Genomic DNA, 16,127 nt, shown 5'->3' on the forward strand with positions numbered 1-16,127 from the left:
TGAAATTATTTTTAAAAAAAAGCTATAAATAAAATAGATGATGAAATAATAATAATCAGAGTATATATAAATAGAATAAATGTGCTAATACATATATATTAAATTAGTTAATGTAAAAAATAATAACATATAGTAAATAAAAAGGGAAAATATAATAATAATAATAGTAATAATACAATAGTAATAATAATAAAGAGGTATTATAATATAATAATGATGATAATAGTGATATTAATAATAATAATAGAAAATAATACATTAAATTACAATAATAAAGTAATGATAACTATAATATAAAATATAGCAATAATAAAATGACGATATTAATACATAAATGTAAATAGAGGTATAATACCTGAAATATAAATATAATTATATGAATATATATATATATATAAATAGATAAATAAAAAAGATAAATAATAATAAGAGGATAAATAGAGATGAAAATGTAATAATGGTAATAATACTGTAGTAGTAATAATAAAAGAATAATAATAATACATTAAATAGCAAAAAGGTAATAATAATAAAAAAGATAATAGTAATAAAAATAAAAATAATAGTAATGAAAATGGTAATAATAATAAATAGTAGTATTAATACCTTAATAATAATAATATGTTAATAATAGTAAATTAATGAATTAATAATAAAACCATAAATAAATAAAAATAAAGTATAATTATAATATTAATATTAACAAAATAATAATAATGACATATTAAATTAATTAATTTAATTACAATATTGGAAATTAAAAAGACTAAATTGAACTTAAAGTAAAAGTTCGGGGCCAATTCAGAATAAAAAATAAAGAGAATAGGACCAATTTGAGTGCACGGATAACAAGGGAGGACTGGCTACGCAAATTAACCATTTAAGGGGAAAGTGCGCGTGGACTAGGTCAAAACACGCTATCCCTTTCCCCTTTCCCATGCTGTTTCAACCCTTTTTTATTATTTAAACCATTTTTGTTTTAAAATACACTTTAACCTTTTGTCTTTTTTTTGAAAGAAAACTTTTAAAGCTTAAAACTTTCTCAGCTTCTCCACTTCCCTTCTCAACCGAAAGGCTATTATTCTGGCCTACAACCGCCCCCCAAGATCTGACTGCGACGAATGGGGCAAGACCCTTCGACAGTGTGAACGTGATATAACTCCGGTAAGTCTCTCGTTCTCTCTATACCTCGTATTTCTGTCGAAATAGAAACAGAATAACAGAATAAAAAACAAAAAAAATCACCTTTGGAGTATTCTTGGCTGATCTTTATTGATTTTAGTTTGCTTGTGGTACTAAAAAACGTAACTCGTTTTTCTTGAAAAGAAAGTGAAAAACCCCCCTTTAGTACAATCTCTTCTCTCCGAAATACAATCGATTCCTCTCTAAAATCCCCCCTTTCAAAATTTTTCTCTTTTCGGTTTTTATAACCGATTACAATCACCATAAAAACTCCCATTCCTCTGTTGTTGCTGCTGTTTTTGTTGTTTGTGTTTGCAGGGTATGAGTGTGTCAGACGCGTGGAGGGAGCATGTGCCGGTGGTGGTGCCCGAGGTGGCCACTGGTTGGCCGAGTGTGCGGCTGAGGCTTGGGGCGAGGGCTGCTGCTGGTTTCTCTTCTCAGCAGGGGGCTAGGATTTGAACTTTAGGGTTTGTATTTAATTAGGTTTGGTCTTTTAATTTAGGCCGGGCATAATTGGGCCTGTACAATAGTCCATTTACTATTGTTTCACTTTAATATCATTTTATGTTTAATTCATCACCATATTACACTTCAATTAAGTCTTCTAACATAATATATATTATTTCACATATCAAATTATTTTACACTTTATTTTATTAGTTTACCACAAATTTCATATCAAATTTTCTACTTTATTTTATTAGTTTACCACAAATTTCATATAATTTATATTTTAGTCATTAGATAATAAGGGAATTCAAGGGTACTTACCTATCACCAACCTCAAATCACTTATTTTTCCACTTTCTCAATTTCTTTATATTTAATAACATGTAAAAAAATATAAAAAAAAAATTCTATCACCAAGTTTCCATAGAGTTCCCAAGTGAGTTCCAAGATTTCTCATCTTACTGGAAAAGTATAATTATGTTGATGGTGGAAAAGTACCAAATTGAAAGGGAATAAAAACTTTCTCCTTTCATGAACATTGGTGGCGCGAAGATGGTGATGGATAAAAAGAAATCTCTATTTTATTAATTAAATTAATCTAAAATAGTTTAATATTAAATCCAACCAATCATTTTTCAACACCATTTATCCTTAATTATTAACATGATAATTATCTTATTTGAGAAATGATCGTTTTGCCCTTCACAATACTCTATAATTCTTTACTTGAATCACCAATATTTTTTTATAAAATTACAATTTAGTCCCTTACATTTCTCCACATATTCAATTTGTCCATATTTACCAATTTTGTGTCACAAGGGCTTTTGGGTTATTTCACTTTTGGGTTATTTCAAATTTCAATCCTTCAACTTTTTTGCTTTTACATTTTAACCCCTCATTTTTTGAATAATTATACTTAGGCCTCAATATATTTTACATCTTTACAATTTAGTCCATATCTTAAATTAATATGCCACAACATACTTTTTAGGTCAACTGCCTTTCACATCCATCAATCTTCTCTTTTATCAATTATATTCCTAATTTTACTTTACCAAAAAATTCATTATGCACGATCAAATTTACTGTCACTTTTATAACACAATAATTTTTGAAGTGTTACATAATAAAAACTTAAAAATAAAGAATGAACTATATAACTCTAAAAACATATAGGAGAGAATCAAATTCCATTAAAAAGACAACTCTACTTTTTAGAGAGAAATCCAAATTCAAATAAAATGAAATTTGCTTATAAAAATGATTTACATGCAACCCAAATGTAAAAGGAAAAAAAAAGGACTTTTATTAAAAATATGAGAAATGGCCTTTATTTTTAAAATTATTGCTTCTACGGAAAAGATAAATTTAAATGATTTTAGTGATGATAACTCATACTGATAATAATTAAAAAGAATAGATGTAATGATTTAAAATTATTTTTTACGTTATTAGGTTTCTAATTAAATTAAGAGATTATAATATAAAATAAATAGTTTTTATTGAATTAGTGAAACTACGTCAAAAGGTAAAAGAAAAATGGAATGAAAATTAGATGGATTATTTTCAATTTTTAGAGATGACCAAACCCATTGCTTTCATTTGTTTTTTTCACTGAAAAATAGAAAAAGATATACGAAGAAGAAAAATATATATTTAGAACCACAGGTTTTATTATATATTATGAAATATTTGGTACATTGAATACATAGTATTAGCATCTATCGAAACCATCTTTTTTGAATAAGGGGGTCGACTTTGATTTTGGAAATGAAAACGAAAAAACGGGAGTCACCACCAATCCTTTTTTTATGAGGTGTGATCGGGTCACCTCGTAAAAGTGGTTGTTTTTAATAAATGTTTTGATTTATTTAAACAACGATTTTGGCCCGTGAAATTCAAAAAAATGGGTTCGGGAGTCGGTTACGCACAAGAAAGGATTAGCACCCTCGTCACTCCTAAAAATTGGTACCTAGTTGATTAATTAGTGTCTTAGTGTTGAAAATTAAAAACTTGAAAGACTTTGAAATACAATCCCTCTTTTGTAAAAAAACACTCAAATGTTAAAGACCTTCTCGTCTCAAAGTGATAAAATGTCACATCCAGTAAGTTAGAACAAGACATCTCGAACTTTTGAGAATGAGCTTGCCTTTTACTTAAAATTCGTGTATTTTAACCTTTTTTAAAAGGGCATTCGATTATTTAGGGTAAACGAGGAAAATCGAAACCCAGTAAGTTAGGGCACGATCTCTCAAACTTCCAAATACCGAACATTGCCTTTATTTACCAAAATCTTATCTCGAGGTAATAAGATGTCATACCTAGTAAGTTGGAGCACAACACTTCGTATCTCCGAGGGTAAGCATTTTTATTTAAAAACCCATATTACGGTTTAAAGGATATTCCATTATTTAGGTTAAATGAGAAAAATCGAAACCCAGTAAGTTAGGGCACAATTTTCTCGAATTCCCAAATACAAAATATTGCCTTTATGAAAGAATTAATATTGGGTTGGATAAAACATAAATTCGTAATTAATATTGGGTTGGATAAAACATAAATTCGTAATGAAACGAGATAATAAAGAATGCATAACAAATAAAAATTTCTGTATTGACAGGCATAACATAATAAACATAAGCACGAATATGAACGATAATGATGATAAGAGCTAAAATAAAATAAAATAAACGATCAAAAAAAATAAATGAATAAGCTAAGAAATGTTTGAAATTAAAAGGAACTAGTAGCAAATAAATAAACATTATGTAAAACTAAAAAATGATGGTATAGTAATGATAATAATAATATTAATAGTAATAATACAAGTAATAAGTATTTTAAAGTTTGGAATGATATGTGAAAATGTATATATGTATGTGTATATATAAAAATGAACGAGAGTGTCTAAAAAATAGTAGATAACAATATAATAATGATAATATGTTAGTAATAATATAATATAGTAATGGTAACCGTAATAAAAATAATAGTAATAAAAGTAGTACTAATAGCAATAATAATAATAATAATAAATAATAGAAATAGTAACACTAATAATAATAATGAAATATAAATGATAGTAATAGAGAATAACACTATACATTAATAATAATAAAATTTGTTAATAACAATAATAGTAATATGTAAAAAAAAAAGGGAATAATAATAGTATAGTAAGAATAGTAATAATGTATTAATAAGAATGATAATAATGAAACGAGATTATAATAATAATATCAAAAAATAGACATTGTATATATATAATAATAATAATAGAAATAGTAATAAAAATGGCATTAGAATAAAATAAATATAAGTACAAGTATAATAATAATAATAATATAATAAAACAACAAAAGTAATGAAAAGGACGAAATTGAATCTATATACAAAGTTTTGGGGTAAATTCGCAATAAATAAAAGAAAAGAGGACTGGTTTAAAGACGCGAATGATGAGGAGGGATCAAAGGAGAAAATATCCCAGCCCCCTTAAACGACGTCGTTCAAATAAGGCCCAAATTGAATTTCAAACAAATTTCGGGGTCAAAATTAAAAAGAATCAAAACTTAATTGCATAGTTATAAAAAAGCGGAAGGGCTAAACGCTCAAATAGCCCTTCCGTAAAAATCACGCCAATCCTGTCATTAGGGTGGGTCGGATCGGGTCGGTCTCCCCAAAACGACGTCGTTTTGGCGCCTGAGGAGACCAACCAAAATGGCGCCGTTTTGGTCCTTTATAAAAGCCTAATTTTTTTTAAAATTTTCATTCTCATCATAGTTTAAAAAAAACAGAGGCTTCTCTCTTCTCTCTAGGTTAACCCAGAATCCGACGAGGTCCCCGACCAGACGCCACCGTGGTCGCCGCCATCCCCGCCGTCACCGGCCCCGTGCGCAGTGGCCGGAATCCCAAAAGGTACCCATTTTTTGTTTTTTTTTTTGTATTTTTTATACTTTTTGATGAGTTTCTTAATATGTGTATGTATGTGATTGGCAAAAAAAGAATAGATAGGTTCGAAAAGAAAAAAAATAAAAATAAAAAAGCGAAAATAAATACCAAAAAAAAAAAAAGAAACCTTCAGTCGAATCTACTCCTCTGTTTTTTTGTGTTTCTTGCTGCTATTTAAGTTTCTTGATTGTATTTCTGCTTTTTTTCGTGTTTGAAAGTCTGTTCTTATTTTAATAGGAAAAAAAATATCCCAAAGCTTACATTTTTTTAGGGTTTTTATAGCCTTAATTCGTTGCCATTATTCTTGTTTTCATTTCCTCTCTAGTTTTGCAAGTGCAAGTGGGCGGTGGAGTAGGTGGCCGACTGGCATGGGGCGATGGGACAGAGGGCAGAGGCAGCTAGGTTAGGCTAGGGTTTCTTTTTTTGTTTTGTTTTGTTTTTTGTTTTAGATATTGGGCTAGGGTTTGAAATTGCGCTTAGGTTTTGGGTAAGTAGTTGATTTAGGTTTGGGTTTATGTTGTGAGAGGTTTGATTGTTAATGTTTGGGGTCTTATTGGGCCCCAGGCTAAATTGAGCTTGTACAGTATCTATTTTTATTTTTTGGTGGCTCCCCCTCGTTGAAGAACAATGACATAGTTTACACCATGAGTTCTCCCCAAATATTTTGTCCAAATAATCTGATTTTTCTCTTGATCACAAATTTGAAATTCTTCCAAGGTCTATTACCTTGGGGTATTTCAATGAAAATAATTTCATTGTTCACTTTCAATCCCTTCTATACTGCAACCATGGCAAACTTATGGAAACATAGTTTCCAACATTATCACTGGCATGGAATTTGCCAACAAATATCCATTCTTTCCCTACACTATCCGTAGCATTCATAAATAACAGATGATCTGCTTGGAACTCGAAGAAATTCGCAACCACAGTGTAAGAGAATAATATCATACGATTCTCCAATTCGATTTGGGTAAAACGTTTTGAAAAACTTTGCCTGCGTTCTTGTTGATTTTCCATAGCTACGAACGACAGTAAATAGTGAAATATATCTAGAGTAGTAAAAATTCCAAATTGAACTTTAAAGACAATGATTATAACTCTGTTACAAAAAATCTTTATATATGTGTTGAAGAGAGATGTCTTTATAATAGATAAGTACATAACACCTTTGTGAACAGATATGTAATTATATATCGATGGATTAGCAATTTTTCACCCAATTGATAAACAAACACAACTTTTCATCAACTTTTAAAATTAAACAAAATTCATCATATATGATTTTTTCTTGAACTCCGCAAAGCATACCCTATTACTTAAACGAAATGAAAATGTGTTTAAATTTTAAGGTTTAATGGGATTTTATACCAATTTCTCATTTAAAATAAAAACAAAACTATACCACCATAATGAATCGGAAATACTAGTTTAAGGTGTTTTCACATCAACACAAGAATATTTAACTATGTTGAATTAAAAGATTTAACATAAAATTTGAATATAATGACTAAAACAAAAATTTGATTGAAAATTGATTTATTTATTTACCTATGCGGCGACCAAATTGATTATATAATACGACATCTGAAAATGTAAATATGATAAAAAGATACAACCCTAGGAAAGGGTATCTTGTTAAAAGATACATTATATTTTACAGAAAGATACATCTATTTGGTATTTATATAAAGGATTTTTCTATTAGTCATTTTCACAATTCTACTTTGAATTTGAAGCTTTAAGGAAAGTATTCTACACGTTTCAAAATCAATCATATTTTACTAACATTATATTCATCTTTCTTATTTTAATTTTCTTTTTTTTTTCAAACAGAAAAATGTCATATCGTCAAGGAGGAAGGTCATATCGTCAACTAAGTTACTCCAGAGAAAGGACTACTCATCCCAAACCTGAACCATTGCCTGCATGGGAGAAAACATTCTACATCGAAATGGGTGCAATGCCATGGGAAAGATTTGTTGAAGCAAAAAAGAATTTGTATGAACATGACAAAGTGTTCGAGTGGGATGATTCTGTTGGTTTAACAGCTTTCCAGGAAGCGAAACAAAGATTCTAGGAAATTTATCATGGTTTTCCTTGAGAGAATAAGTTGTCAAATAATGCAGTAGATTTGTATATTGACAATGTTGACTGGAATTCGGAATTGATCCAAAACTTTTCTCGGAAATAAAGTCACTTACTGATGATGAGGATGGAGAGAAAGACAATGTTAGGGAAATGGATTGGTTTTCAATTCCGTTGGAGGAAATTCAAGCCACTGGATGGGGTGAATATGAAGAACCAACACTTCGCTTGCCTAGCATAGTTGGATCACCATAGTTGGATCATAGAAGAATAAGATCACAATAAAATTGGCAAACATTGGCTAAGAACTTTATTATTAATATTCGATATCTTTATCATATTTTGAGGACTTATTGTTATTTTGGAAGCAAATACTTATTATTTTTTAAGTTTATTATGATTGAATAACAATATGTATGGTGATGACTATTTTAAACACTAATGATCATTATCATGTGATTGAATAATATTATGCATGGTAAACCAGTATATATTAATTTTTACAATTTCTAGTTTGAACACTAATAATCAATATCATGGGTATAAATTATTTTTGTTTTACTTGCTTCGGTTTCTATAGGTAACGCTTTTCTGGTGTCGAGTGCCACAATAGGTACTTTAGTCATGCTTGGTGTTCTTCATGCTTGACGGCTCTATGATGACAAGAAGGCATGCTATTAATTCTTATATGTTAAGGAAATGCTAGTTTCTGGCTATTATTGATATACAAGCGTTATTAATAGTAGGTTGAAGAAGCACGGGAGAAAGGGATTGTAGTGTGTAATATAGTGGAAGCCAGGAGATCACATACATTCACCAGTTGATTGCATTCTTATTGTATCTTTGTTCCAATTTGAATTTTAAAAACTCAATATACAGCATAATAAATGTAATTTTTTCTTTTCTTTTCAAAATCCATCCAAACTAGTTTGGTTTTGTTTTAAGATTGAGAAAGAGTATTAAAAATAATTAAAAAATTAATTAAAACATTAATAAAAATTTATTAATACATTTTTAATAAAAAAATTGTTTTTCTTTAAATGAGGAGAGGAACACTTTTCACCGAATATATTACAAATGCTAATGACTACGAATTTATTTCAATATTACTCACCCATGAAAATATAGAATCAAAAAATTGATAGTGAATAATTAAAATCAACAACCATGAGTTTTATTAAATATTATGAAATATTTGGTGCATTAAACGCATAAATTTTTATTTTAAATTTTACACCTTAAGTTCTCCCCAAATGTCTTGTCCAAATAATCTGATTTTTCTCTTGATTACAACATTGAATTTCTTCCAAGGTGTTTCACCTTCACGTCGGGACCTTTCTATAAATATAACTTCGTCGTTAGCTTTCAATCCTTTCTCACTTAAAAATTGTGGCCATTTTATTGATACATACTTACCAACATCTGGGTTTGCATAAAATGTACCTATAAATGTCCATGCTTTTCCCAAACTATCCGTAACATCCATGAAAAATAGACGACCTTCTTGAAACTCAAAGAACGGTGCAACATCAGTGTAAGAGAAGAATATGATGCGATCTTTCACTTCATTTTGAGTCAAGTGCTTTGAAAAGCGCTTTGTCTGCCTTGCTCTTGATTTTTCATGTTTACAAACGGTAGTAAATACTGAAATATAATAAAGAAGTGATAAGACTTCTAGTTGATTTTTTAAAAATCGTGATCATAACCTTAATACAGAAGTCCTTTATATATTTGTTGAAAAGAGATCTTTTTAAAAAAGAATAGATACGTAAACGAATTAACTTGACTATTCATTGAATTGGTGAATAAACACTACTTTTCACATAGTGATAGATGAATTTACTTTCTATATATAATTTTTTTTCTTGAACCGGCAAAACATATTCAATTTCTTCATTGGAATGAATGATATATGCCTCCCTGCATCCATGCGCAACAATCAATTTGGTTATATTTTACATGTGCTTCTATGGATGAATTTCCTTTTTTTTATAAAACATTGTGTAAAAAAAAGAGATTAATAAAATAAAAAAGAAAAATATATATTTAGAACTACAGCTTTTATTATATATTATGAAATATTTGGTACATTAAACACATATCATTAGTACCTATTTTTTTTGGTGGCTCCCCCCAGTGAAGAACAATGGTATAAAAGTTTTTTTTTTTTTTACAATTTACACCATGAGTTCTCCTCAAATATCTTGTCCGAACAATCTAATTTTTCGCTTGATTATAACTTTGAATTTTTTCCAAGGTCCATTATCTTGGGGTTTTTCGGTGAAAGTAACTTCATCAAGTAAAAATTGCGCCCAACTTATAGAAACATGGTTTTCGACAATATTGTTGGCATGAAATGTGCCAACAAATGTCCATTCCTTCCTCAAACTCCGTCACATCCATAAAAAATGACGACCTTCTTCAAACTCAAAGAACTCCGCAACCACGGTATAAAAGAACAATATTATGCGTTTCTCCACTTCAATTGGTGTAAAATGTTTGGAAAATGTCTGCATGCCTTGTTCTTGATTTTCCATAGTTACGAACTGCAATAAATATTGAAATATATCAAAAGTAGTAAAAATTTCAAATTAAACTTTAAAGACAGCGATTATAATTCTGTTCCAAAAATCCTTTATATATGTGTTGAAGAGAGATATCTTTATAAAATATAAGTATATAACATCTTTATGGACAGATATGTAATTATATATCGATGGATTAGTAATTTTTCACCCAATTAATAAACTAACACAACTTTTCATCAACTTTTAAAATTAAACGAAATCATCTATCGTTTATGATTTTTTCTTGAACTCAGCATAGCATACTCTATTACTTAAACGAAATGAAAATGTGTTCAATTTACTAAACAATAGTTAAAATGTAATATTGAATGGATATGCTGTGATAAAAATATTGCATGTATAATTATTTAAAATTATTCCAAGAGAGCTATTTTGAATACTTTTAAAGATATTGAAAAATATTATAATTTTAATTTTGTGACATATGAGTAAGACACATCATTATCACCATCAAATTCAAGTAATATTTTAAAATTTTTAATTTATATTTTCTGTGCAATATATTGAGAAGTTATATAATACCTTTAGATTGATTAACAGTTTTACATTAATATAAACTAATGGTATTAATACAAAAATATAACTTAATTAGTACAAATTTAAATCAATACAAGTTCTAAAATATATGTGAGTAAATGAAAAAATAAGCAGATGGCATTATCAAAATCAGTGGGGAAAAAGGAAAACAAACGACGCCTGAGAGATTCGAACTCTCGCGGGGAAACCCCATGTACTTAGCAGGCACACGCCTTAACCACTCGGCCAAAGCGTCGTTGCTTGACAAATTTGTATATCATTTATGTCATAGAAATAATTAATTGTTCAAACTGGTTACTTTATTAGAATTTTCAGGAAAAACGAAGAAAGTTTTGGGTGGATCATATTTTAAATTGTGACATTTTTTATCCTCATAAAGTTAACCCATCCTTCTCTCCACTCTCACATGTAAACTGAAAAGGAAAAGAAAAGGTGACCCTTCCTTGGCTTTTTTCAGTGCTTGGTTTCACTTTCATTTCATATCAATCGTTGGATATGATAATAAGAGGGGGGAAAAAAAGCCATTTTCCAGCATAATAGCAGCAGGAACCTTCTTCATTGATGATGACATATGAAAATCAAGTACAATGAAATGTTATGACAAAGATGCTTTTGTTCAAGCAATCAGATGATTAATCTGTTGATTGAGAAACGCTTTGCAACAATTTGTTTGCTTCACTTGAATGTGAAAATCAAAAGGACTCCTCCTGCACTCCCTGAATCCACCTAACAGCAATGGGACTCCTCACAAGATGGACTCCATCGCTCCACTCGATCGACCCGAACCCTTGTGACTCAACAGAAGACAACCCCAAACCGTCACTTGCGAATGAAACCGTGTAGCTCAACGTTTTGTTTACGGCACTGAATTCGAGCTTACTCGGCGAAACACTGATTTTGACACCAGGTGGAGCATTCACTTTAGCTTCATAAACTGCACCAGCTGAAGTCCCAACATTCTTTACCTTCCTCCTGTACTTAACTACATGATCATTAGAATTAAAAACTACTGAAAATGATGGATAATTAAGATCCCCTGGTGTGGCCAATTTTGTAGCACATACATCTGAACTAATAGGTTCCCTCACAAATACTGCAATCTTCTTTGAATCATAGCCGATTGAGCAAAGGAACGCGATGTAGTCGCTATTATCGATATCATATACCAATCCCGGATTTAGAGCTCTGTTGGGATCCACATGACCAGCTCCATAAATACATGGTGATGCTTCTTCCCCAGTAGCAAGATCATTAATGGTGTGTCCCGAGTTATCTAAATTGTAAGCTGTTGTCATCAAAGCAGATTTTATGGCAGCAGGTGACCAATTGGGGTATGCTTTCTTAAGCAGAGCTGCCAATCCACTAACATGAGGACAGGACATTGAAGTGCCTGAAATTATGTTGAAATCAACTCTTCTTGGATCAATGTCCAAATCAGTTGGTGCAGCGGCACCAGTCCATCCTGCCAAGATATTAACACCAGGAGCAATGACATCGGGTTTGAGAATCTCCGGGGTCAAATGGTTCGGACCACGGCTCGAAAAGGCTGCAACCTTCGGAGCTGGTGGTGAAGGGCCAATCACGGTTCCTCGGAACGAAATTGTAGCTGTAGGAAACTGAGTTGTTTTAATGTATTCCAGGATCTTATTACCAGCTGCCTCACCCACCATTGTAGCTGGGATAAGATGAGCATCGGAAATGAGTTCTTCACCATTGTCGGCAGTGTTTTCTAGTATCATTCCTAACCCACCGGCAAGCTTCACTGCACCTCCTTTTTCAACTCTAGCATTCCCTCCCCTATCACAAACAACGATTTTGCCTTCAACTTTTGATGAATTTAGGCTTCCCATATGGCAATACCTGTCACCACAATCACCACCATAAACCAGAGGAAGCTTGGTATCACCCAAAGGTTCACCAGAGTACAACGAAACACCACCAAAAATCCTGTCATCACCAAGAACCACATCAGCTGGGAACTCCCTATCAATAGTGGAAGCACCAACTGTTAAAATCCAAGGCGCAATGTTAACAGCAGTGGATGGACCAGGACCAGAATTCCCAGCAGAACATGAGACAACGATACCATTATTAGCTGCACCAAATGCCCCAATGGCTATGGAATCATGATCGTATTGTGGAGCATATCCAGTGGCTCCCACAGATAAAGAGATCACATCAACTCCATCTGCAATAGCTTGATCCATAGCTGCGAGGATATCAGAATCAAAACAACCCATTTTCCAACAAATCTTGTAAGCAGCAATCCTGGCGTTTGTAGCCATACCACGAGCCTCCCCATATGCAAATTCGAAAAGGCTGGCATTAGAAACCATAGATCCAGCAGCAGTGGAAGCAGTATGCGTGCCATGACCTTCAGTATCTCGGGGAGACTTAGATTCCTTCGTTTCATCAATGGGGTCTTCAAGGTAAGATTCGTAGCCTTTATAAAAGGCTCTAGCACCGATTATTTTCCGGTTACAAGCTGAAGCAGGGAAGTCAGGACCGGTCTCACAGGTACCCTTCCAGGTATTGGGAACAGGGGGCAGCCCGGAGTCCAGAAAACTGGGTCGTTCCGACCATATTCCGGTATCCAAAACACCGATTATAATACCATCACCGTAATGGGAGTTTTGCCAAAGGCCTACACTATCGGAAAGGCCTAAAAAATGAGGTGTCCGAGTAGTGTGGATCTGACGAGCCTGATCGGGAATGACGGAAAGGATCCCAGGGAAATGTTTGAGCTTGTTAGCCTGAGAAGAAGTGAGGCGAGCGGAGAAGCCATTGATGGAAAGTTGATAAGTGTAGAGGAGCTTGGTGGGGTGAGGGGAAGGAGGGAGAGAATGGAGGATGGAGGAATACCAGTGATGGTGAGATGAGAAAAGTGACGGCTTGTGAGATTTGGAGACGTGGATGATGAAGTTTTGTGGATGGTCTGATGATGAAGAGGAGGAGAAAGGGATGAGAAGGAGAGAGAGGAGGAAGAGAAAGGAAATGGCCATGGCCATCAGGAAATTTCTCTGTTTTTGTGTTTCAGGGAAATTGGGGACACAACACCCTCGTCACCAAATCATAATCAGATCAATGGAAGAAATATCAAACGCTGAATCCACGTTTGAGGAAATTAAAGCCTTTAATGAATGCCCAAAAGGCAAATTCTTCATTTCTTTAAGATATATTAATGATGGATGGATGGATAGCTACTACTGAATTGATGTTTTATAATTTAATGATACGAGAACATGACAAAGAACGTGGCTGGACTGAAATCATGCCCAACCTGCTGTTTATGGTTGGATTAGTTGTAGGTAACAAAAATATTCCACCACTAAATTTGCTACTGTCCTGACCTCGTTGTTGCCTAAAATTCCACCCACTGCGGCCCTAAAGATGAACCATCGACGTTAAATTCAAGCCAATTCCAATCAGGAGCAGTCCACATTTGTACCCCCAACATGATGCATGTCATTAGAGGTTGGTTGGGCAAAAAGACTAGGGAGATGCGAAAACACGACTCAACGTAGCTGCCAATTTCCTTCGTATCCACCATTCTAACCTTCCCTCACATTCTTCGCCAATTATAACAGTAAAAGTATTGTAGAAGTCTTTTATTAGAAATTAGGTTGTATTTTATTTCTTTTACTAAAAAAAAAGACAAGTTAACCTTTTTATGGTAAATTAAATAGTAAATTAGTTTTTTATGCTAAAAATTAATCTATTTTTACATTTAAAAATTAGCATAATTGATGATATAACCAGACAATTACATGTGATGTGCTATTGTATACTTTCTGCTAATATATAATGATCAACTTTTAACAATAAAAATGAAAAGAATTTTTAACAAAAGGATCAATTTACTATTCAATTTAAAACAAAAAAAAGACTAATTTATTCATTTTTTAAATAGAGACAAGATGCAATTTGACTTTTAATATAATGGCTTTCATTGTATTTTTACCTAATTGTAACACATCAACATACTTACCATTCAAGATAATCTTATTCCTACACAACAAGATGGACCTGACTTCAACCCCCCAAAAAGAAAGAGACATTCTCCAAATATGTTGCTGACCGTATTAATTTGATTAGTATTGATGTTATTGTAGACTCTTAAGCTAGATATTCAAATAAATTTAATTATATAATATTTTCTTTAAGAGTATACAATTAATGAAGAATTTGAAAAAATTAAGATTAATTTATAAAAAAAAAATTAAATCAAGTTAAAGTTCAAAAAACTTATTCAAAGTTCAACTTGAATAAAATTGATTTATCATGTTGGATAGATAATGGAGTCTTTTGAACATACATTTCATGTTATAAGGTTGTTAAGTGTATTTATTAATTTTCACACAAGAGTAGAAACATAGAAATAAAAATAAAAATGCAATTTACTAATAAATGATTTGATACAATAATAAGGGATATTGTACTTTTAAGGGAGAAAATAAGTTCAAATTTTAAAAATAATATTATTAAGAGGACAACTATAAATCTCGAATATAAATCATAAAACAAACATGCATAATATAAAAAAAAGAAAATAGCAATTTCTTACTTATACGCTTAGGATCCTAACAACCGCCAGACATAAGTGATACAAAAGCAAGTAAATTATTAAGACAGGAAAATCTAAAGTTGTATCTCAGCCTACTTTTTCCTTTTTTCTTTTTGTAACAAGGGACATATCATGGTGTGATGAATTATTACTGGGACTAATCAGTCAGTAGCTGCTCGTCGGGTTACAGTAAAATAAACTATTTTCTTTGTTGGACTACAGCGAAAAGAAGACATCCTCCCAAGTATCAATGCATGTTTCCACGACTGACTATTTGTTGGAGAGACAAGTGCTAATTTAGTTATTATTGATGTTACGGTACATTTTTAAAATTTGAAACTCATTCAATTAATTGGTTAAGGGTGTTCAATTTATCTTAAATGTTCCCTTTACCTTAAAGATATAAAATTTAATTCACAAGTTTCATCTGTATGGTAGTTTAGTAGCGTGCGTGTGTGAGTATGTAAGTTGTACTTAGTGATATAAAATAAAAATGTTGAAGGTTTGAATGAACTTTGACCTATAATATATTTTTCATACAATATTAAGAGTAGGTGTAACACAGTTTGAATTTGTGCCAAAGACAAAAACTCTAATCACTACTCCATTAAATCAAGACACAATATTTTTTTTTATTATAACTAATTAAGAGCTTGAAATTTTCAATGGTAATTTTAACAAAAACATCAAGTAATATATATGAGTAAAATTGAACTATAAAATTCAACTCAAATTATCAACAAATGTTAGATGTAATAGTAAGAAAC

General features: G+C 31.4%; 1 protein-coding gene and 1 non-coding gene across 2 annotated transcripts; both read right to left on the reverse strand.

Annotated features, from left to right (window-relative positions):
• Window positions 1–10,949: 10,949 nt before the first annotated feature.
• Window positions 10,950–11,031, reverse strand: TRNAS-GCU (transfer RNA serine (anticodon GCU)). The gene has a single exon. It is a non-coding gene; the product is annotated as a tRNA-Ser (tRNA).
• Window positions 11,032–11,320: 289 nt separating this feature from the next.
• LOC107897413 (subtilisin-like protease SBT1.4) lies at window positions 11,321–14,284 on the reverse strand. Its single transcript, XM_041079687.1, has one exon. It carries the CDS (start codon window positions 13,802–13,804, stop codon window positions 11,489–11,491), a length of 2,316 nt encoding a protein of 771 aa, XP_040935621.1. The 5' UTR covers window positions 13,805–14,284; the 3' UTR covers window positions 11,321–11,488.
• Between the last annotated feature and the right edge of the window lie 1,843 nt (window positions 14,285–16,127).

Source organism: Gossypium hirsutum, chromosome A10 (genome assembly GCF_007990345.1).
Source record: "Gossypium hirsutum isolate 1008001.06 chromosome A10, Gossypium_hirsutum_v2.1, whole genome shotgun sequence".
Classification (NCBI taxonomy): domain Eukaryota; kingdom Viridiplantae; phylum Streptophyta; class Magnoliopsida; order Malvales; family Malvaceae; genus Gossypium; species Gossypium hirsutum.

Excerpts from the sequence above, each read along its gene's own strand:
- LOC107897413 (XM_041079687.1), bottom strand. The coding sequence starts at position 13,804 with ATGGCCATGGCCATTTCCTTTCTCTTCCTCCTCTCTCTCCTTCTCATC.